This window comes from Sturnira hondurensis, unplaced genomic scaffold, assembly GCF_014824575.4.
Source record: "Sturnira hondurensis isolate 20B ecotype Veracruz unplaced genomic scaffold, ASM1482457v3 Scaffold0007865, whole genome shotgun sequence".
In the NCBI taxonomy this organism is placed as follows: Eukaryota; Metazoa; Chordata; class Mammalia; order Chiroptera; family Phyllostomidae; genus Sturnira; species Sturnira hondurensis.
Genome location: NW_028080496.1, coordinates 9,872,072 through 9,893,927, shown reverse-complemented (window position 1 = coordinate 9,893,927; position 21,856 = coordinate 9,872,072). Strand labels below are relative to the sequence as shown.

General features: G+C 54.8%; 1 protein-coding gene across 2 annotated transcripts in view; it reads left to right on the top strand.

Annotated features, from left to right (window-relative positions):
- The first annotated feature begins 581 nt into the window (after nt 1–581).
- Nucleotides 582–21,856, top strand: part of IGF1R (insulin like growth factor 1 receptor) — a 232,553-nt gene continuing 211,278 nt past the window's right edge. For both annotated transcript variants that reach the window (XM_037053716.1, XM_037053715.1), the window contains exon 1: nt 582–1,663. In XM_037053716.1, the coding sequence (XP_036909611.1) occupies nt 1,570–1,663 (94 nt within the window). In that variant the 5' untranslated portion in view covers nt 582–1,569. The remainder of the gene's footprint in view (nt 1,664–21,856) is intronic.

The window sequence follows — 21,856 nt, the reverse complement described above, 5'->3', positions numbered from 1 at the left end:
CCTCCCGCCACGTTCGGCCTTTCCAGCGCGCTGCGAAAAAATGCCGCATGCACGCACTTATTTATTTATTTTGCAACAGCTGCAAGAAACAATGAAGCTTTTCAAGAACCGGGGAAACGCGCTTTCCAGCCGCGCTGTTGTTGTTTTCAATGAACCTCTCCGGCCCCGCACTCCCCGCCCACCCCACTCCCTCCCCCAGTCCTCTCCCTGTTCGGCCCCTCCGCCCAGCCCCGGCCGGCGCCGGGGGCATTGTTTTTGGAGTCTTGCGGGAGGGGAGCGCGCGTGCAGGGTGGCCGGCGCAGTGCGGGTGGGAGCGAGAGCAAGTGGGCGCGCGCGTGCGCGCGTGTGTATCTGGGTGCGCGCGGGCGGCAGCGCGGGCGGGGGACGGGGGCGGTGCCTCTCCGCCTAGCGCCCCACGCTCCAGCTCCGCTCCGCACGTCCCTGGAATCCCGGGCTCCGGCTCTTGGCGCGCGCCGGTCTGGGCCGGGCCCTGGGCGCGCCGCGGCTGCGGCGGTGGCGGCTCTCGGGCGCGCGCGGGCGCGTGTGCGCGGGCCCGAGCGCGCGCGCGCCAGCCCCCAGTGTGTGGCAGCGGCGGCGGCGGCGGCAGCGGCGCGGCGAGGCTGAGGCTCTTGTTTACCAGCATTAACTCCGCTGAGCGGAAAAAAAAAAAAAGGGAAAAAAACCCGAGGAGGAGCGAGCGCACCGGGCGAACTCGAGAGCGGCGGGCGAGCGAGAGGGACGCTGCCAGCGAGCCTGCTCCCGGCGCGCCCGTGCCCGGCGCTCCGAGACCCTCGGCCCCGCTCCCCGGGCCCTCCACGCCCCTCCCGCGCCGGGGGAGCTCCACGGCGCGCCGCGCGCCTCGGCTTTGACCTTCAGCTCGCCGGAGCCCCCGCGCGCGGGGCCGGCGGCGCGGCAGGCGGGGGCCGGGCGGGGGCTGGCGCGGGGCGGGCGGCGGGAGTGCTGAGCGCGGCGCGGGCGGCCCGCCGCTTTGTGTGTGTCCTGGTTTTGGGCAGGAGCTCCCGGCGGCGGCGCCGAGGGAGGCGGCGGCGGCGAGCGGAGTCCGGAGGACCAGCAGGCGGGCAGCCGCTCATTCATTTTCGCTCCGCATTTCGGCCCGACCAGCCTCGCCCGCGCCGGGGACTTCGGGGCGATCCTGCGAACTGCGTCGCGCCCTCCCGCCTCCGAGGCTCGGGCGGCGGACAGCTTCTCCCCGGGGCCGCGGTCAGGTTTGTTCCGCCTGGCCCGGACGGATTTGGGCTTTGCCCCCTCTCCCTGCAGTTCCCCCCCCCCCCTCCTGCTTCTCTGGTTTGAAAATGGAGGCCGACGACGCCGACAGCCCGCCCCAGCGCGCCCCGGGTTCTCGACTCGACCTAGCCCTGGGTTGCGGCTGCGGGCACTAAGGGGTCCGCCGAGCCGCCCGCCCCGTCCGCTGCGCTCCGCCTTTGGAGTATTGTTTCCTTCGCCCTCGTCTGTGGAAGGGGGGCGAAGACTGCGTTGGAGACTTTTTTCTTTTCCTCCCCAACCCCTTTTTATTTTTGAGAAAAGGGAATTGCGTCCCAAACCAAAGGAATGAAGTCTGATTCCGGAGGAGGGTCCCTGACCTCGCTGTGGGGGCTCCTGTTTTTCTCCGCCGCGCTGTCGTTCTGGCCCACGAGTGGAGAAAGTGAGTATTTGCCCGCCGCCCGCGGCCACTGCGGGAACTTTTCCTCGAGGGGCTGCGCCCAGTTTGCGAAATCCGAGTGGTCGCAGCTGTCGGGCCCCCGGGCGCGGGAGCGGTGGGGCGCGGAGGGGCTCGGCGGGGAGCCCGGGCTTGGGAGTTTAAGTCCCGCGGACCCGGGTTCCGCGCGCCCCCCCCCCCCCCCCCGCAGGAGGCTCCTCGGGGGCTTTCTGTTTTGTGGTCCCGAGAGCCCTGCCCCGCGGGCAGCGCGTCCCCGCAGCGCTCACTTCCCGGCCCTGCGCTGGGACTCGATCCGGGAAGTTCGCTCGGGGCTGGGTCCCGCAACACGCATCTCGTCCGCCTCCGGGCGCTCGGGGCTGCTCGGTGTGCTGCCCTGACTCCCGCGCCGCGCGCTGAAGGTGGTGACAGCTCCTGCGGCCGCGCGGAACCCTCGCGGTGGGGTCGACGCGGTGCGGCGGCGGGCAGCCCAGCGGCCGATGCGGTGCCACTTGTCTTCGTTGGGGAGTTGCCGCGCCGAGCGGTCCCGCGGCCACAGCACACATTCCCAAACATCCTGGCGCGGCTTCCAGACGCCCAGCGCGCTTTGCCCCTCGGGCGCTTTAGATTCCTGTCCTTTCCCGTCACTTTCGCTGGATCCGCCGCGGGCTACCTGCCTCTCGGCTTCCCTGGGCTGCTCAGTGCGGCTCTGGGGTGCCGGGCGCGTTCCGGCCTGGCCCCCCATCCCTTCACGCAGCTCCTGGGGAAAAAAAAAGTGCGAAGGCGGGGGCCCTGCATCAGCCAGGCTCTTCCGGGGAGTGCGTCCGAGTCCCCAGTTAGGAAGGCTCCGGGACCCCCCCACTTTCTACCCGATCTGCGGACGCCCTCCTGCTGCTGGCGGGGCTGGGGGTGGGTGGGGCGATGGTCGCGCAGCACCCGAGTGTGCGGGAGTGGGTGTGTGGTCGGAGCCGACATGCATTTCCACACACGTGCCTGCAACGCCGGCCGCTGCCGCCGCCGCCACCACTGCCGCCGCCGCCGCCGCCGCCGCCGCACGGCCGCCCGCGACACCTACGCGCCCTGCCCGGCCGGAGGAGTCTCGCGCCCTGGTTCTCGGAGCGCGAGGGTCCCCGGCGTCAAGGGGAGAGAAGAGCGTGTGTGTGGCTTACGAGTGAGCGGCCCTGGCCGTGGCGTCGCACTCCCTACGCCGACCCCGCACTTCCTTTGTGCATAGTTAATAAGCACTATCGCTCCACAGTCGCTATCGCTTGCAATCTGATAGCTTTTGTTTTGGTAGCGTCGGGTAGAGGTAGGGAAGGAAAAAGGGAGGGAGGCGGGGAGGGAGAAGTTAGGGCCCCACGGGCTGTGGACGGTGGGGAGGAGGGGGCTCTTGGTCTTCTCGGGAAATTGAAACGTGGCTCCCTGGCGCGTCCGCGCTGGGAGTAGGGTAACTAGATCACGATGCAACTTGAAATGCAGGCGCAAAACCGGGGCTGGGAACGCAGAGGGCGTGCTGGTGAGTAATGGTTGCCGAGGGTATGCAGGTGGTACCGATGTGAAAAATCACGACGGAGCCTGGGAGAGTGAGGGGGAGAGTCCCGAGGCAGCGGGGGCTGTCTGGCCCCGACTCGGGCGCCTTCGGGACAGGCTGTGAAAACAAGCCCTTCTCATTAAATGCCCGCGAAGGACCGAGCCCCCGACGGGGTGAGCGCCGATTTGGATGGCCTTCGCGGGTTTCCTGCGGGGAGGAAGATGCCGATGGAGGCTGGACAGACCGCAGATCGGAGCGCCCCTGTTCTTCGTTCTCTAGACTTGGAGCTCAGTGGATGGGGCGGAGGCTCGGGGCTGCTGACTTCTCAGGCGCACAGACGTGTGCGCCGCCGGCGGCGGCGGCGGGGCACCCAAGAGGGTCTCCAGCCTGTAAACCCCGAGTGTAGTTTGGAAGCCACAGGAGACTGCATGCATCTCATGACGGCATTCTCCTGAACTGGGCAGTGTCTCTGTTTTTCTCTCAGGGCAGTGGTGGCCTGGCCTGTGCGTGGCGGGAGTCCGGCATTTTAAAGTAGGATGTCCTGTCGCTGGGAGCGTTCTTCGTGGACAAACAGGCTCTGTGAAAGGCGTTTTTTTTTTTTTTTCTTGAGAAAACAGGCAGGAGGGGAAAGGGGTATTTTAGTGTATGTTTGTAACCCTGCGTAGCCACAGCTCTTCTCCAAGATGCCTTGGAGATGCTCGGCTCCTGAAATTCTGGGGGAAAGCTGCAAAGCACCCGGGACCCTCATTCCAGCTTGCGGGGGCGGGGGGGGGGGGCGCTCCAGCTCAGGGCCTNCTCCTGAAATTCTGGGGGAAAGCTGCAAAGCACCCGGGACCCTCATTCCAGCTTGCGGGGGCGGGGGGGGGGGCGCTCCAGCTCAGGGCCTGCCCCTCCCTGCAGCTCGGAAGCTGTGGGGAGTGCTTCGTCTGCCCAGAGTGAACTTAACACACGTCCCGCGTTTCTGCGAGGACTGCTGGAACACTCAGCGCTGGGAGGGGTAGCTGCTGAGTCCCATCCCAGCCTGGTGTCCCTCCGGCTGTCTGGGCCGGCCGTGAAGATTAGGGTGTGGGTTCCCCACTGTGCTGGCATATTTAGGGATTCGTGTTTCCTCGCCGTCGTCACAGCCACAGAATGAGCTTCAGAAAACCTTTAGTTTCGAAAATGGAGACGTTTTGGAAGCAGATGAAGTCACACAGGCTTGATTGTTTCGTATCAATAGGATGTGACCAGACCCTTTTAAATAAGGGGATTGGGAAGTTAGGAGTGGTTGCCACATAATCTGGTGGCCTTAAAAAAAAAACAATTAATGAACGCTTTAAACATATTGTAGCTGTCTTCTTTTAAGGGGTCCGGTCATCTTTCTGCCCCAATCACAGCCTATTGTTAGGGAAATGGTTAGACGGTTGGTGTTTGAAGGAGTCCGTGGTTTATTACCAGGAGATGAACCGAGAACACGAAGTCTGGAAAGAACCTAAGTTGCAAATTATAGTGTGGATTCTTTAGAGGCAAATCGCAAGTAAATGGCATCTCTGAGGAGGGATGGGGCGTGGGTCAGGATCTGAAGTTGAAAGGGTCATTTGTTTGAGAAGGGCAAGAAAAGTCCGGCCTTGAGAAATGCGCTGAGGTCGCCTGGAAGGACTTTAAGAACACGGAAAGTGAAAGAAGCCAGCCCCAAAAGATTGTGTATTGTTTGATTCCATTTAAATGAAGTCTGGAAGAAGCAAACGCCACAGAGAACGTGGGTTAGCAGTTGTAGGGCTGAGTGAGGGAAGCGGGGACAGGGAGTTACTGGTGAAGGGTACCCAGTTTCTTTTCGGGGTGATGAAATGTTCTAAAATTAGATTATGGTGATGGTTGCCCAACTCTGACTATACTATAAAACTATTGCATTGTACACTTTAAATTAGTGCCTTTTATGGTATGTGAATTATATCCCAATAAACCTTTTTTTCTTTTTAAGACATATGCTAAGGTTGGAAAGAGTGTATTATGTTACTTTAACATAGACACTTTATTACAATTATTAAGTAAATTTGTCCAACAGGTTGGTGTCTGTCTGTCTCTCCTTTACGTACAGTTTTTCCATGATCCCAGCAATACAACGAGCTGATATTTGAAGCTTATGAGTGATAGTCACGTAATCTGATGACTTCTTAAAAAGTCACTGGCATTTTAAACATTGCGGCCATTTCGTGAAAAGAATCCAGCAGGCATGGACAGAAAGGAAGAAAATGATGCTGGTTATATGTAGTTCAAGTTCAAGATTGAGGGGTTGGGTTAAAAACACAAATGCTAGTGAAAGTCAGATTTATAACCGTACAATCCTGAACTGAATCTGCAACTGTGTTGGTCCTTCCAAGATTAGAGTTTAGGGGCTGAGTTTGGATGGCTTTTTTAAAAAAATATTTCCAGTTTCTTCCACATGTTTTCCAACAAAGAAATAATGTAGTGTTTTAGGGTGGTAAAGAATTTTCACTTTCTTTTCTTTTTCTTTTTTCTTTTTTTTTTTGATATTCCATATTAACCACCCTGGTCGTAAAGACTGAAGAGAGACGGTTGATTTTCATGTAGTGTTTTTTTCTTTGTTACTTATTTTATTTCTTACATAGCTTTAGAATCTGAGCAGGGGGGAAAAACTTTTGTAAGGTACAGCAGCTATTTCGGGCATACCATAACTTACAAAAATTAAAATTTCCTGTGCAACAGAAGATTTTGGATGATGACAAAGATATCTTTTGTCATCAAACTGCTATGCCCTCGTCCACCTTTGCCTTGGCCTTTAATAGGGAGAGACCTAGAGCACAGTGGTTGTTTACACTGGTGTTTGGTCTTTGTCCGAGGCTTAGTTTCCTCGTAAGAATGTTTCCTGTGCGCATCGTTGCCAGGCCAGGGCAGCAAATGCAAACGAACTGTATCGTTTTCACTTGTTGCCTTCGAGTTCTGCCAAGGGTTTCCCATAGGGGTGGTAGCTTCCTTTGAAACCCGCTTTTCATTTGTTTTGTCCAAATGTGCTGGTAAGGAGCAGCTGAACCCGGCCAGCCCTGAGTGGGCACCGGCCGTATGAAACGCGCCCGTGACGCCCGAGCCCCCCAAAGGAAGAGGCCTTTGCTTGGGCCCTGGGGGCCTGTTGTGTGCTCGTGCGTGAAACAGCTGCTTGAGAACTCAGTGCAGGACATGTTGTTTTCAAGTAGACAGCGAACAGCGTTTTAAAGGCCCTTCGAGGGCCTTTCTGTAGACTTAGGGTAATGAAGTGGAATTGGTCGTGGTGGTCTTCTAAAGAGGCCCGTGCCGCGTACCCTTGGCCTGCCACTGCAGTGTCACCGTGCGGGCCGTGATGTTGAGGGACACCCACCTGTCGTGACATCAGTTATGGTGGCCGTGCTGACAATGTGTGGAGCCGGAGTCCCCTTTTGCCAAAATGCCGGGAGCCACAGATGTGCACAAGGAATCTAGCGCAGCGCACTGTGAGCTGTGAGGACACTGGGACTTGCTTCTAAAACTTCTCTGGGTTTCCACTTTGCTCAGTAAGGTTTCTGGAGATGAGGGACCTTTGATAATTTCGCGGCTTTGTGTAGTTTAAACTGACGTGCTGCATTTAAAAGGGTGGAGGTAGCCCTGGCTGGTGTAGCTCAGTGGATTGAGCATGGGCCTGTGAACCAAACAACCTCGGTTCGATTCCCAGTCAGGGCACATGCCTGGGTTGCAGGCCAGTTCCCAGCAGGGGGCGCTCCAGAGGCAACCACACATTGATATTTCTTTTCCTCTCTCCTTCCCTTCCCCTCTAAAGATAAATAAATAAACAATCTAAAAAAAATAAAAGGGTGGAGGTAAAAGATGATGTTAAGGGAGCAATTATAGCTTGAACCTTTTTTAAAAAATTATAAAATAGATTTGTCTTCAAAACTCTTAAAAATCAACCCTGGTTCACTGGAGAGGTATTTGTGCCCGTGGGCTTGTGAGCTGGGAACTGCTGTTCTTAGCCAGCCCATCAGAGTTGCTCCCTGAGCCTAAGCGATGCCTTCCTCTCTGCTGACTAAATGTGTGATAATTTCGCATGCTCTCGGGGTGTAGGCCCTTGATGTCCCTGTCTGAGATGTTCTGAAGGAAAGTTCTGAGCGCTTTCGACATGGTAATGGGGAATGATGAATAAAGCCTTCCGACCCTTTCTCGAATGTGGGGTTTGGCATCAGAGCACCCAGAGGGTGTTTTCTAGTTTGTGAAAGAGGGTTGGACTTAGACTGGGAAGGGGGTGCGGGGTGCGCCCCACCGGCTCTGGTGTCAGGGCACATGCGGCCCTGTTGGCACCCGGGGAGCTTGACTGGTTTTCCGTGTTGGGAAAACACGTCTCCCCAGTGTCTCCTGCCCCCTCCCCTCCCGAGGGTCTGGAAAAAACAAACAAGCCAATTTGTTGTGAGGAAAGGGTGTATGTTTGGTATAAAATGGCTAATAAACAAATTAGGTTGTTAGCACAATAGATGCATAGTTCCTTGGCATGGTGAAGTTTCTCTCATTAAAGTGCTTTGGTCTAATTGACTCAATGTTAACAATGGCTTTGATTTCACAACTTTCAAACTTTTGAAGGCCAAATTGGTTTTTTTTTTAAATCAGTTTTACCTATATTGTAAAGACTCAGATAACAGTTTTGAAGAATGTCCTACTTTTTTTCACTTATTTCAGTTTTCCTTATGGTTTAGGAAATCGATGAACTTCGCAATCTCAAGGAAATATTGGCTGTTTCTGTACTTGAACTGAGAACTGAGAACTTGAGCTGCGATCTGGTTCCCCGCCACCCCTTTCCTAAGTAAATACATGCTGAGCACTTATTGGACTCAGTTCTTTAAGTTAAAAAAAATCATTCTGATACCATAAAAAAAAAACCCTTACATAATACATTTTTAAAGCTATGAGTCAAACCATAGAAATATTTGCCCTGCTCATTTGAAACACCAAAGAAACACATGCGGAAGGCTTCCATCTTTCTTGCTTCTCTCCGCCCTGCACTGGAAGAAGTTTCCAGCTTACAGGCTGCCTCCAGATTTTGCTGGGACACAACAGAAAGGCCCTCCTTTTAGGACGAGGGCCAAGTGCCTCCGGCCGCAGTAACGTCCAGTGATAAGGCCCTTGGGTTTGACAGGGAAGGGGAAGACAGGATGCAGGGGTGGCCTTTGTCCTCAGAATTTGTCTCTCCTTGCACAGTGATGGCTTCCTTTAGAAGGTGCTGGGGATGTGCCCGCAGAGCTGAGTGACATTGTTGTACCCACGACAGCGGCGATGGATGGTCTCAAAACCCACGCTGCCTCATTGGAGTTCGTCTGGCGGCTGGGGGCGCTCACGGGGAAGTGTGCGCATGGGGAGAAGTGGGTGCCGGCAGCATGGGGCGCCTGCGGAGAGGGCTGGGCCTTCTCCATAATGCCTCACGTTGTAATTGTGCGTGCGCGCGCGTAAAGCATTTTTATTTTAAAGGAAACTCTTCACTTCCTAGGCCAGAAGGTTCTGGTGGAGGGGGAGGCAGCTTACAACTTTGTTCTTGCACCTTCTTACCCTCTCAGCCACCTTAGTGAGACAGGCATCTAACTGCTTCAGTAACCGCCATAGAATGAAAATGCCGTTGGTTCAGAATTGGGGGTGCGCGTGTATTTCCATGCCTCCGCTCACATTTGGAGGGGTTTCAGTTACCCAATGGTTGCTGCTTGTGTGTGCTTTCGTGTGGCTCTCTCTCCCTCTTTTTTTTTTTTAACAGGCACTCGCTTCCTTTTAAAGCAGTGTTAGGACTTCGTTGTCAGTTTGGGGGCTCAGGTGCACGTGGACCGCTTTTTAACTTACTCTCGACACGGAAGGACAGGCGTATTTTGACAGCCTAAAAGTGTACATGTTTTATAGAGTTGAACTCTTACGTTTTCCTGAGATATTGTAGATGTCTAGTTTGAACTTGTCCTCTCATGTAAAATATACAAGCATACCTGGTTTTATTTGCTTCATAGATGTTGCTTTAAAAAAAAAAGGAAGGCAAGACCCTCCCTCCGCAGAACAAGGTGATGACTCTGTTCATTGTGGTGGTCTGGAACTGAACCCACGTGGTCTCTGAGGTCTGCCTGCAGTCAGCGGTTTGTCCCTGTAAAATTGATTATTGCAAATGCACGTCTGGCTAAGTAAACGAGACAGCACCACGTGGAGTTCGGCGGATTGCGGTTCGTAGCACTTTAGGGAACAGGAGTCTGATGATAATTAAAGAGCGATGACTTTATGTATAAAAGGTTTGCTGTATTGCTCTAAATTGAAGTATCCAAGTGACCTTTAATGGCCTCCTTGGAGCAAAAGTAGGAAGCCTAAAAAAACAAACAAACAAAACTCAACACCTAGGAGAGAGGTGCATGACCCACCTGGCTATAGCAGTGCTTTCCCAAGTCCTTAGCTACTGATTGTATTTAGGCCGTGCGGCCTTCACAGGTCAGGTTCATCGGTGTTGTCCTGTATTTATTCTCCACCCCTAACTTTCCCAGGTCTCAGACCAGGGGGATCATAGACCCACCCACAGACTCAGGGTTTGAAAGAGAAGCGCAGAGTGGCCACAGAGGAAGGTCACTGTTCCGCCTCCCTTGGTTCTTTGTCCAATTTCTGTGGATGGCGAGCTCACAGCGTACGTTGGGTCCCAACCCGGGGTAGTGGACACGCGCTCCTGTCACAGGAAATTCCTTTGTTTTCCGTGCCCGACTTGGTTGGGCAGTGTATTTTGGATTCTCTGTCTCACAAGGACGTCGGTGGGTTTTCAACCACCCGCCTTGGCTCAGGCTGGAATTTCTAGTTCAGTCTCAGTTCTTCAACCCATCCTTTCCTGGGGAGGCCGATGAATGCCACACCCCCTTTCCCCCTCACCGAGTCCCTCGAAATGGTTCTGATTGGCTCCTCTTTCTGTCTGTACCCTAGTTTAGTCCAGACCTGGGTGGACTCTCGGAGTGCACTTGGCCCCTGAGCCGTCCCTCTGGTTTGGTTGGTTTGCCAGCCTCCAATTCTCCACAATTTCTGGTGCCCGATCCTCATCCAGGAATCAAGCCCAAGGCCTCTGTTACTGGGCTGTGATGCCTCCTTAACAAGACTCTATTGTAGGGATCCCTTGTGAGTTCCCAGCACTCCCCGACACTCTGCTTTATCTCAGCAGTGAGTAAGCCATTCAGGTCCTGTCTCCCTGGTTCTGCGCCTGCTGCGTTCCTGCCCTGGAGTGTTCTTTCTCGTTCCTGCCCTGCTACCCCCGTACTGAACAGGGGAAAGCGCTTCTCTAGACCGCAGCGAGGTCACCTGGTCCTGGTTTCTCCTTCGCCTCCAGGTCCTTCTTTGGTCCTAAACAAGTTCCTTATCTTTTCTGAGTCTCACCAGAAATGTAGAGCATGAAAATAATTGGGAGAGAGTTTTTCCCCTCTTATGAAACAACAAAATAAATGCATTTTCTAATAGCTTTAGAAACTAATGTCAGAAAAAAATTTTTTTGTGGGGGAGGCAAATAGAATCTTTGTCATTTCAAAAAGTCTCTAGGACTCGGGCAGATCTATAAAATAGGGACCTGACCGGAACCACGTCAGTGAATTCCTCACCTCCAGATGCCTGTGTGTGGTGTTGGTCCATCTGAGATGCCCCCCTTTTGTTTCTAGCTCAGCTCCCTCTCCTGGAAGCTTTTCTGGATTACCCTGACCTCTGTGCGCCTGACCCCCCTCGCTGCTTTTGAGCCCATGACCGCTGCTCTGGTTGGCTGTCTCACGCCTCACCTGTTGCCACCTGGCTACGACGAGGCTGTAGAGAGCCGCACAGTGGGAGGTCTTAGCAGGCGTCTCAGCTCCTCAATGGCTAAGATCTCAGGCAGGTGATCCATTTCCCTGCGCCTCAGTTTCCTCACCTATGAAGCTGTAGTTGTAAAAGGACCTACTTCATGCAGCTTTTTCTAAAAACTGAGTGAATTAATCCATACGTCACATGTCTAGGAGAGAGGCTGGCATAAGCTAAGCCCCTTGGACTTGAGGTTGCTGCTGTCCTTACGGATGTGGCATCCTGGAGAAGCACTCTTTGCATAGTGCCAGAAATGTAGGGCACACCTGATGCCTGACTGCCCTTGCCCTTTATATGTGGTAGTTCGGCACATAGTAGGTGCTCAGTAGATGTCCATTCTGGAATTTAGAAAAAAAACAAAACTCTGTTAAGTTTCTTTAACAAGACTGAATTTTGCTGGTTACGCACGGTTGTGTAATTTTACAATTTTTTTTTTTTGGTAAAGAGTGGCCAGGCCCCCGAAGTTCACCTTCCATTTCGGAGATCTGTTTATTTTGCTTTCTCCCTTAATCCTTCCATTTGTCAGCTTCTGCCAGGGCCTGAGAACCTTCCAGGGTACACTTTGCCCACCTCACTAATGCCGAGGCGCCACCTAGTGGCCAGCAAGGAAACGCAGCCTCTTGGGTAACCGTTTACAGGACCCCAGGGATGAAGTTAGGGTCCCCCTGACCCACCTACCCTAGGTTTTGCTTTCCTGCTTGGCTCCTGGGAACCAACTTCAGAAAAATGTGGAGGCCACAGGCTTCTGCAGAAACCCTGGGATATTGTCTGGGATATGTCCTGGGATTAGGATTGCTGCACCGTGTCTTGGAGTTAGCATGCGAGACTTAAGGTCTTCTTTTTTTTTTTTTTTTTTTTAAAGATTTTATTTATTTATTTATCTTTAGAGGGGAAGGAGAGGGAGAGAAACATCAACGTATGGTTGCCTTTCGTGCATCCCCTGCTGGGAGTTGGCCTGCAGGGAACCAGCCTGCAACCCAGGCATGTGCCCTGACTGGGAATCGAACCGAGATCGTGTGGTTCGCAGGCCTGCGCTCAATCCACTGAGCTACACCAGCCAGGGCCTTAAGGTCTTCTTAAGAGACATGAACCACTGTAGCAGAGTCACCGTATCTGGTGTGCTTTTTACAGTTTGGGATTTGAGATGTCTTTACAGGACTTTTACAAATGGAAAGTCCTAACCTATTCCTTTTGAGATGAGAGATTAAAAAAAAAAGACAACCCAACTGATTCATGTTGAAAAATAAGCCAACATATTTACTTCCCATTGCTCTATTTAAATATGTGGTTGCACTTTAATTATCATTCCTATATTGGTCCCCTTGGGCAGTTTGATGTCGTTAAGGTGCTCACCAGCCACCAATCCTAATAGAGAATAATAAGACATACTCCCCTTCCTGGTGTGGGGTCTCACATTGGCTGTACTGTGTGAGGTATTTTTCTGTTTGGCGTCATGCCTTTTTGGTATTCTCAGAATCTACTTTCTCATGCTCTCCATGGAGACCACACTTAGCATACAGGTGGTGGTTCAGTTCCACATTTAGAAAGTTCTAGACGTTTTTCCCCCCGCCGGTCGCCTTTTGTTATTTTTAACTTGGGAATCACTTGCGTGGCTCTCTCAGAGAGCGCCGCAAGCCACCATCATCTCAGACGCTTCGAACAACTCTGCTGGCTGCTGCCGAGACAGGCTGGTCCCGTCCAAGTCTCTTGGCCCTGGCAGGTGGAAGCCCGTCTGCTTGGAACAACTATGTGACCAGTTTGCCGTCTGGCAAACTTTTGAGAATCAGGGGCAACTTCGCCCTCCCCGGTGGTGTTGGCGCTGCAGGCAGGATGGCCCCTGGGCGCCCTCTTTATATTTCTTTAGTGCGTCACCCCCATGGTGTTTCCCCCACTAGTCAGGGCGGGGAATGGTCCCGTGCCGCCTGTGAATTCCCAGGACATGGTCCCGTGCCTGGCACATGGGAAGACGTCAAGAAACAGCTTACTTCTTAAACGGATACGCTCTCTGCCCCCCTCATCCCATTCACTCTGAAGCATTCCTTACAACAAATTTATTTTTACTGCCTGCCAGCCGAAACACTTTATCACACCAGTTACTACTACTACTACTACGCAGAACTTGAAAGCAATAAAATTACCTTTGGAAAACATTGTTTCATCAAGGCTTTTTTGCACACCGAGGTGAAGCAAGACCCAAGAGCTACTGGAAAGGTCACTTGGGAGTCCGGCCCCATGTCCAGGTCACCTGACCCCTGAGGAGGGGGTTCCCTCTGGATGGGATTTAACGAACCATCTGTCAGCACCAGTTTGTGCTGGCTGTGGGCTGGACACCACGTGGAACTGGGGGCCTGGTGGAGGGTGGGCCGCCAGGCTGAGCTCTGCCGCGAGGCGGCCCCAGGCGCGGCCTGATGGTGGAGGACCGGGGTGCAGTCTCCTCTTCAGCTGCCAACTGCTTACTCTCTTCCTCTGAATAACAGAACGGGCCTCTGTCACTTGTCCTGGCCTTTCCAGCCTTCAGCTCCCGAGACACAGGGTGGACGGAGTCCTTCATCTGGTTGAAACCAGTAGCCTCACCATGAGCAGACATCCGCTTCTCTTTTTCTCGGTGACTCTTGCAAACTTGGATCCTGGCAGGGATAGTGCCAATCTTAAAAGTCTCATCACTTTAGCACCTGCCTCCCCACCCCCCCGCCCCACTCCTTACAGGTCAAGGCCTTTGATGCCCTTGGTGAAAGTAGAGCCTGCGCACGTGTCTGGGATGGTGTGAAGAGGACTCCCATGCATAATTAACACCTAAGAAATCATCGTGAAACGCTTCCTGCTCCTGAGGAGTCTTGTGAGGTGGGATATTTCTTACAGAAAATGTAAACACAATCATTTGAACTTGGCATGTTACTTTCAAGCGTAGCTTGTAAAAAAGAGTCTTGTAAAAACACCTTGTGAATGTTGAACGGGGTGGATGCGAACTCACCCAGACAAGCCAGGACAGCGCCTGCCTTTCATCTGCCGGGTCGGCGAGGCTTGCTTGTGTGCACAGCGCTGCCTTTGAAGCCCCATCCTCCTGGACATGGCCCCGTCTCCTCGTCTCAGGCGCAGTGAGCCATGTGGGAAAGGGAGCCACAAGCCTCAGTGTCGCCATCTGTAGTTTGGGATAACACTGTTCTATTAGGGATGCCCGAGGATTGGAGAGAACGTATCTAGGATTGGCTGCCATGCATAGGCAACAATGTGTCCAGGACCCCTACAATGTGTCTAACTTTGGTGACAAGGTATCTACGATCAGCAACAGTGTGTCTAGAGCACCAAGCAGAACTGGCAGGTGGGAAGCATCCAAAGAACAGCTGCTCACACCGTGTCCTCTCCCTGTGCCGTGGCGGCCCCCCCTCTGCACTGAGCAGTGTCACCCCTCGAGGATAGACCCTCTTTTCCACACAGGGAAGGTTGGAATTCAGCAAGTCTGAGCTCATGTCCGCTTCTGGAACCACCAACCGGGCTGGCCCCCCGGGGCCCACATGTTCACGGTCATGGTCACATCCCCACCTGAGCAGGGGCAGCAGGTGGTGGGCGTTTGGGAGGGTACGAGCCCTGATTCTGGTTGCAGGGAGAGCATGCGAAAAACAGGCGAGACTTTTTTCTCTCCCTCAGAGAGCTGGCTGCCCTGTTGGAAAAAGGGAAATTCCTGGTGAGCGGTCCTAGGCACTGTGTGTCTGGTGCTCAGTTACGGGGGCTGACCAAGGGTCTGGAGAAGGGTGAGGAGTGGGGGTGGTGTGGTCCTCCACCTGCTGAAAAGGCTTGAGGGGCATGTGACTCTAGTGCACCTGGACTGTTTGTGTCTCGGGCCCAAGGGGACAGCCCCCCGAGGGAAGGACCTGCGGATGGGCCAGGGAGTGGGAAGCTTTGGCACTGTCTGAGCATTGGAGTGGACCTGGTGAAAAGGTAAGCTGTGGGGGGGGCGGTGGGGCTTTTGGGCAGGGTCAGCATTGTGGGGAGCAGAGATAGAAATGCCAGTGTAGATCAGGCCACTCTGACCCTCAGGAATGCTCCGTGGAGGAGCGTTCACCCCTGTGGGGCATCAGAGCTGCCTGGTGAGAATGAAGACCAGGGGTAAGACCATGGGAGCGGCCCTGGCCGTTGTGGCTCAGTTGGTTGGAGCATCATCTCATAACCGAAGGGCTGCAGGTTTGAATCCTGGCCAGGCCACATACCTGGGTTGTGGGTTCAATCCCTGGTTTGGGCGTGTGGAGGAAGCACACCTGTACCAGGTGTGTTGATGGACGTCTCTTTCTTACATTGATGTTTCCCTTCCTCCTTTCTTCGTTCTTTCTGAAAAGCCATGGGAAAAAAAATGTCTTTGGGTTAGGATAAAAGAACACAACACGTACAACCCTGTGGGAGTGACACTTAGTCTAAACTTATTCATCTAATGACAAAAGTGAAACCTTTTCAGGGGGCCACTCTTTCGTTCATTGCCAGGGGCCTGCTTTCTAACTTTGCAAGAGCACCCAATTTGGAGATGACCCTGGTTCCCATCCCCTAGCCGGGTGGGGGAGCCCGGAGGCCGCCCTGGGCTGGGGCGCCAGGTCGTCTTGGGCATGGTCCTGTGGTCGGCGTGATCAGGCCCCGCCCCCCGCCCGCCGTCAGAGCCCCTCCCAGCCCCCACCACAGGGCCGAGAGGAGTGAGGGGTGGTTCGTTTCAAAGGGGCCGCCAGCTCTGCATCCAGGGCTGGGCTCCGCTACTGGTGCTTGTTAACGGAGGCTGATTTATGTGCGCACTCAGCCGGGCATGTTGCAGTTGTTGATGAGAAGCAGTCGCCCGGCTTGGTGTTAGCAGGCTCACCCTGCCTGCTCTGCGCCGGAAACTGTTGCCCCTGGATGAATAGCGCTGAAAAACTCGGCAATGCACGGGGCTTCCTGGCAGGGCGGTGGCGGTGGGCCGGGGGGCTCCAGTGTCACTTGCCTGCGATCAGGACAGTGAATCCCGAATTTGAAATCATTTTCTGGCTTTCTGAGCCAGCAGAGCCCAGGCGTCTCAGTCAGGAGGCCCTCTGCTTTGTCCGGAACCAGTGCCCTACCCCCGACCCCTCCAGTCATGTGCAAGGGTCCAGATTTTCTTTTGAAAGTTGAAGTAGAGCCCAGAGTCTCTCAAAGTGAGAGTTCAGCCCCGGCCGGTGGCTCGGTTAGTTGGAGTGTCGTCCTGTGTGTGAAAAGATTGTGGGTTTGATCCTTCCCTGGTCAGGGAGCGTAAGAGAGGCAACCAGTCGATGTTTCTCTCTCTCCCCACCCCTCCTCTTCCCTCCCTCCTTCCTTTTTCTTTAAAATCAATAAACATATCCTCAGTGAGGACTAAAATAAAAGAAAATTCCGATTGGGGGGTTCTGGGGCCCCAGGTGCACCGTCCCTGCCCGGTTTCCTCGCCTGTGGAGTGGGACCTGCTAGGGGCACCCACCTCAGACGGCCGGTGCAGTCTTTCCCAAGTGCATCCAGGGAAATCCCATCCAGGGAAATCCCATCCAGGGAAGCGCCCCTCGTGAGCTCCAGAGGGGAGCTGTTCTCTCGGGTAAGGATGGAGAAAACACACATCAGAAGTTGCTTACGTCCTTAAAAGAAAGAAAACAAAAAGCCTCCTGGGTGTGTGTGGATTCTGATGATCCGCTCTTAGCTCCGCTTGCTTTTTCTGACCCTTGCGGTCAGACTGGAGCTTAATTTTCCATAGACAGAGTTTCACAGGTTCTCTGTTGCGCCTTTTCCTCTCTGGGGACAGCAACGCATCTCCCGCCCCGGAGCTCCTCTTTCTCCGGATGCTCCTGCTGCCTCGGAGGAAGGTGGGAAGCAATTCTCCTCCAGGAGGGAGGGAGGGACTGTCTGGATTCCCAGAAAGCCCCTGCACTTGGGGGAGGGGGCACAAATGACTGAAAGGAGTCATTCACATGCTAGCACGAACAGCGTGCACCCTGCACCCTCTTCCTGCCCCAGGGATCACCAGGTCATTAGGGGTCATGTGGCCTCCTGGGGCAGAGCCAGATTGGCATGGTCAAGGGCAATGGTCAAGGGCATGAGGCCCGGGACTGGGAGGCCCCGTCCCAGCCCCCATTCAGGACACAGGGTCTGAAAAGCCCCCTTATTCAGAAACAGGAACGGACATGTTTTAAATGGGGAGCGGGGTGAGTTGTGCACCTGTGGCCCTGGGAGGGTGGGAGTCCCCAGAGCTCGGGGCTCAGGCTGGGGTGGGAAGCCAGAGGCAGAGATGTCATCGGATTAGGAAACAATTTTTGCTGCAGAGCCTCCCTCCAGGACAGTGGGGAGGAGCTGCCCTCTCGAGGGGCTCAGAGTCTCTGCTTCCCAGAGTCAGGGCTTGGGCGGGGTCCCGCCTCAGCAGGTGTTTCCAAGGGAAATGTGTTTAGAATCCAGGCCACTCACTCAGCCAACCTGATGCAACAGCTCATGGGAAGTGATGGTGCTTTTTGGGCGTGGCGGAGGGGCGACTCCCTTAGGAGGAGAAGTCAGATCCTTTGGGTTTTAAAAAAACTTCTATGCAGCCCATAAGCACAGGACAAGATGCTCAACATTGCTAGTCATTAGGGAACGGCACATCAAAACCCCAAGGAGATACCCCTTCACACCCATCAGGATGGTGAGCAGCCAAAATGGAAGACGGCAAGTGTTGGCAAGGAGGCGAGGACGTCGGAACTCCTTCGGCATTGCTGATGCAGTGCAAATGCCAGTGCAGCCACCACAAGGCAGTTCCTCCAAAAGATCATACATCAAATTGCCATCTGATCCCACGGTCCTACTTTGCACCGAAAGCAGGGAGTCAGGTATTTGCACATGTGTGTTCATAGCAGCAAATGATGATGTGCAATAGCCCAAAAGTGGAAGTAACCCACGTGTCCACAGCGGGCGAAGGATTTCCCAAACTCTGGACTGGAACGGTGGGGTGTTGTGCGGCCTTCAAAAAGAAGAAGAGTGTGACCTACACTACGGCGTAGATGAACCTTGAGGACATTGTGCCACATGAAATAAGCCAGTAACACACACACACACACACACACACACACACACACTATGATTCCAGGTGCAGGAGGTCCCTACGGTAGGCAGATTCATGGACACAGAGCAGTGGTCGCCATGGGCTGGGGGAGGGGGCAGGAGGGAGTTGTTTAATGGAGACAGAGAACGCACTTAATGCCACTTAAAAATGGCCAGAATGGGAAATCCTACACTGTCGAAAATCTGCACTTTGTTCTTGATGGGTTCATCTGTGCGTACACACCATGTGAGGTATCGAGGGAGCCAAATGGCAGAGCACCTTCGCCCGGGGCGGCCGCTGCGTGGCAGGGGCCAGGGGTGCACAGCGGCTGCGTGAGGTCGGGGAGGCCTCCCCAGCAGGCGCAGACTGGAGCTGAGTCACCAGGGACGGGTTTGTTCCCCCCAAGGAGAGGACCCCAGATAATGTGCTCCTTTCAGGGGAAGGCGAGTCAGCGGCTGGACTGGCGTGCTATTCAGTCACAAATGAAATTTATTACTAATCAGCCATGTGACGTGTAATTGCCTTTTCATTTTCTTATTTTTCCAGGAGAGAGGTTTGCGTAGCTGTTTGCTTCCCTCGCTGATGAGACTGGAAGTTTTTCATTTGCTTTGACAGCTCAATTTTTTTTTTTTATTGTGAATGGACTCAGCTCTTCCACGGGGAGCTTGGCCACCGTAAAAAAAGTGCTTTGCAGAAGAAGAAACTGAGGCTCCAAGAGCCCAGGAGAGGGGCCGCTTGGCTGCCCGTCGCTGTCTGTCTGTCCACCGTCCTCATGGTTTCTCTCTAGGGCCGGTTCTTTGTACTGAGCTTTCCTCCCGGGGAGTCGGGGCTCAGGCCCAGACCTGCTGGATTCCGAGGAGACTGGGAGGGAGCTGAGCCCGTCTGGCTTCGAGAGGCTCTCCCCCCACACACACACCCCCGCCCTGCTCAGAGCAGTAGCCTTTGTGGAGGAAGCTGGCTGCCAACAGCCCCCGTGGGCCTGGAAGTGGGACGGGCATTTTCCCCACGCCTCGGCAGCAAGCCCTTGGCCATTCTTTTCTGTTCCTGGGCAGCCAGTGTTGTCACGGGACGAAGAGGGAGGTGCGCCCCCACCCCGGGTTGGTGATGCCCTCGGCCAGAGCCACAGAAGTAAATAACAGACGTTTATTTCTCACAGTTCGGGAGGCTGGAAGTCCAAGGTCAAGGTGCTGGCAGCTCTGGGGTCTGGCGGGAGCCCGCTCCTGGTTTGCAGACGGCTGCCACCTTCTGTGCTCTCCCAAGACGGGGAGAGAGAGTGGGAGGGTGAGGAAGGTCTGCCGGCTTCCTCTTTTCCTATTCAAACTGAGTCACCCCAAGGCCCACCCTAACACCATCCGTTGTGGGTGAGGGCTTTGGCAGATGAGCTTGGAGGGGACACAAACCACAGCCCTTAATGGTGGAGTTATGTGCTGTTGCTAAGCCCCCTTGTGATACGATAGACATTCTCGGCCAATTCTGGGAGTTGGTCACAGGTCAATGTGGAAATGAAGTGGGTTCAGTACCTGTAAGAGCACATTTTCACAAGGGCATTCGCCTGCAGACGCTTTGGCTACGTGCTTGAAACGTTGTGTCTGTCTGCTGGGCACCCCCTTCCGGTGCTTGGGAAACCTCACCTCACCCGTTTCCCCGTTTTCAGGTGAAAAAGTTGCTGTGTTTAGATTCTGCAGCAGCCACGTGGAGGGGAAATGACACGTCAGGACGGCTTACCTGTGCGTTTTTGAAATCTTAACTTTCTTGGCGTGCACGTGCCTGTCAGATGCATGGAATTCAGGTCAAAGCCACTTCCTGTTCACGTCCCCAGGGACTGTTCTGTAAGCCCAAGGCCGCCCTCAGTGGGTTGGGGGATGGCTGGGGCCTGGACAGGCCGTTCAGAGCATCCAGTGGGACTTTCTGAGCAAACCCGGGAGGTCAGGGGCCTCAGGGGTCATCATGGACAAGCGTCCCATGTCCGCAAGTCACAGCCACTGTTTTAAACCTGACTCTGCTATGAGGCGCTTTTGTGTCTAGTCGCAGTTGAGTTTTAAGCCGGGTAGGACTCCCCAGTGAGTCACCCCCGTGACGGGAAAATCAGTATTGATCAAGCCTTTCCGTCAGTCCCGTGGGCAGTTTAGAGACAGGTGAGCCAGACTGAAGGCTTCTGCTTCCCAGGATCCCTGCGCGTGGGTTGGGCTGCCCTCGCACCTGGTGGGCATCTTCTGTGTGCGGCCCCGAAACCTGCAAGGTGCATTGACTGTGCTCCTAGGAACCTCCGCTGCCCGACCACGGGGCCTGTTTAAATGGAGGGCGACAGGCCCATGTGCGGTGTTCTGGGCTCCCAGGAGGGCAGTGGGTGAAGCCCTCACACCCACCTCCCCTCAGCCCCTCAGTAACCTTGCCAGGTGGGTGTGCAAACTGACAGACACCCACTGGGGGTGGCTCCTAGCAGGGGTGGGGGTCATGCTCATTCAGCGCTCTCTCTGATGCCAGGCCTGCCGAGGGCGCCCGTGAGAGCATGGGCCGCAGAGCGGAGGGTACAGCGTTGGCTTTTACCACAGAGCAGAGGAGGCCCGAGGGATGCTGGGCTGAGCTGCGGGGTGGGGTGGGGATGTGGTTTTGGAGACAGACACATGGGAGTGTCCGGGCCTGCGGGAGGTAGATGGGTGTGTGGAACGCAGCCCCTGCCTTAGGAGCTTCCAGTGCAAGGGAGAAGATGAGGCGTGTGCTGCTGCCGGCCTGGGAGCCAACACTTCTGTGAATGAGAACAGATGAGCAGGTGGAAGCTGGGAAGAGCCCCTAAGCCTGGAGGGGTCTTGGGGGTTCCCGGAGCAGGTATATGGAGAACCAGGACTTGGCTTGGGAGTAGGCCGAGGTCAGGGCTTCAGATACATCGGCTGGGGCTTGCAGGAAGGCTGGAGAGGAAGGCTCCTTGGGGTAGTGCCGGGGGATGAGGCTGGGGGCCCTCAGAGCCCAGGCTAAGAATGTGGTTGTTTCCTGTGGGCAGAAAGAGGTCATGAAAAACTGGTTCTCGTATGTGTGCTAAGTTAGAGCAACACCCTGGAGGTGCGTCGTCTTCATGAAATAACCAGAGCCCTTTGGGAGGGCTGGGGGCGAGCACAGAGTGGAGTAAAGGGAGAGAAAGCTGGGGCCCCGGCGTCCAGGGTGGCCCCTCCTGTGCGTCCGAGCGCGGTGCCCCTGCCCGTGTCTGTGGCCTTTGCCTGCGTTCATTTACGGCACATTCGGTCTACTGGGGCTCCTGGAGAAGGCCTCCCTCGCGCTCCCCTCTGAGTGAGTGGGCGGAAATGGCTTCACCTCCTTCGTTGCCCCCCTCGCTTTCTACTGCAATCAACCCGCTATCCATTCTAACCCGCTGGTAGGGGAGAGGCGGTGGGTTCCGTTTCTGTAGCCAGGAATCAGAATGTTTCCCAACCCCTGGTAGCTTTGTGGTGTTGAGACTATGAGCACTTAGGAAGGGGAAGGAGTTTCTGGAAGGAGAAGTTTCTGGAAGGAGGACAGGGGCCCACTGTTTTCCCCTCGATGGGGGTAATAGGCTCAGCACAGGTATTTGTGGGGTGTCCGGTCAACGCCGCTGACTCTGAGAGGGGGCGTGGCCGTGAGAGCCACAACCCCCTCAATGCACTGGGGGCCTCTGGGTCCCCGCAGGCCTGTGCCCTGGGCCTCTGTTTCATCACACTGAGCAGAATCGATCCTCTTTCCTGAAAACAAGTGACCATTGTTTTTAACCTCCTGTAGGGTGTCATTTTGAAATGCAAAGATTTAGGGTCCCAAGTCCACAGCGGGTTCAACCTTGGGAAGGGGTGAGGAGGCTGAATGA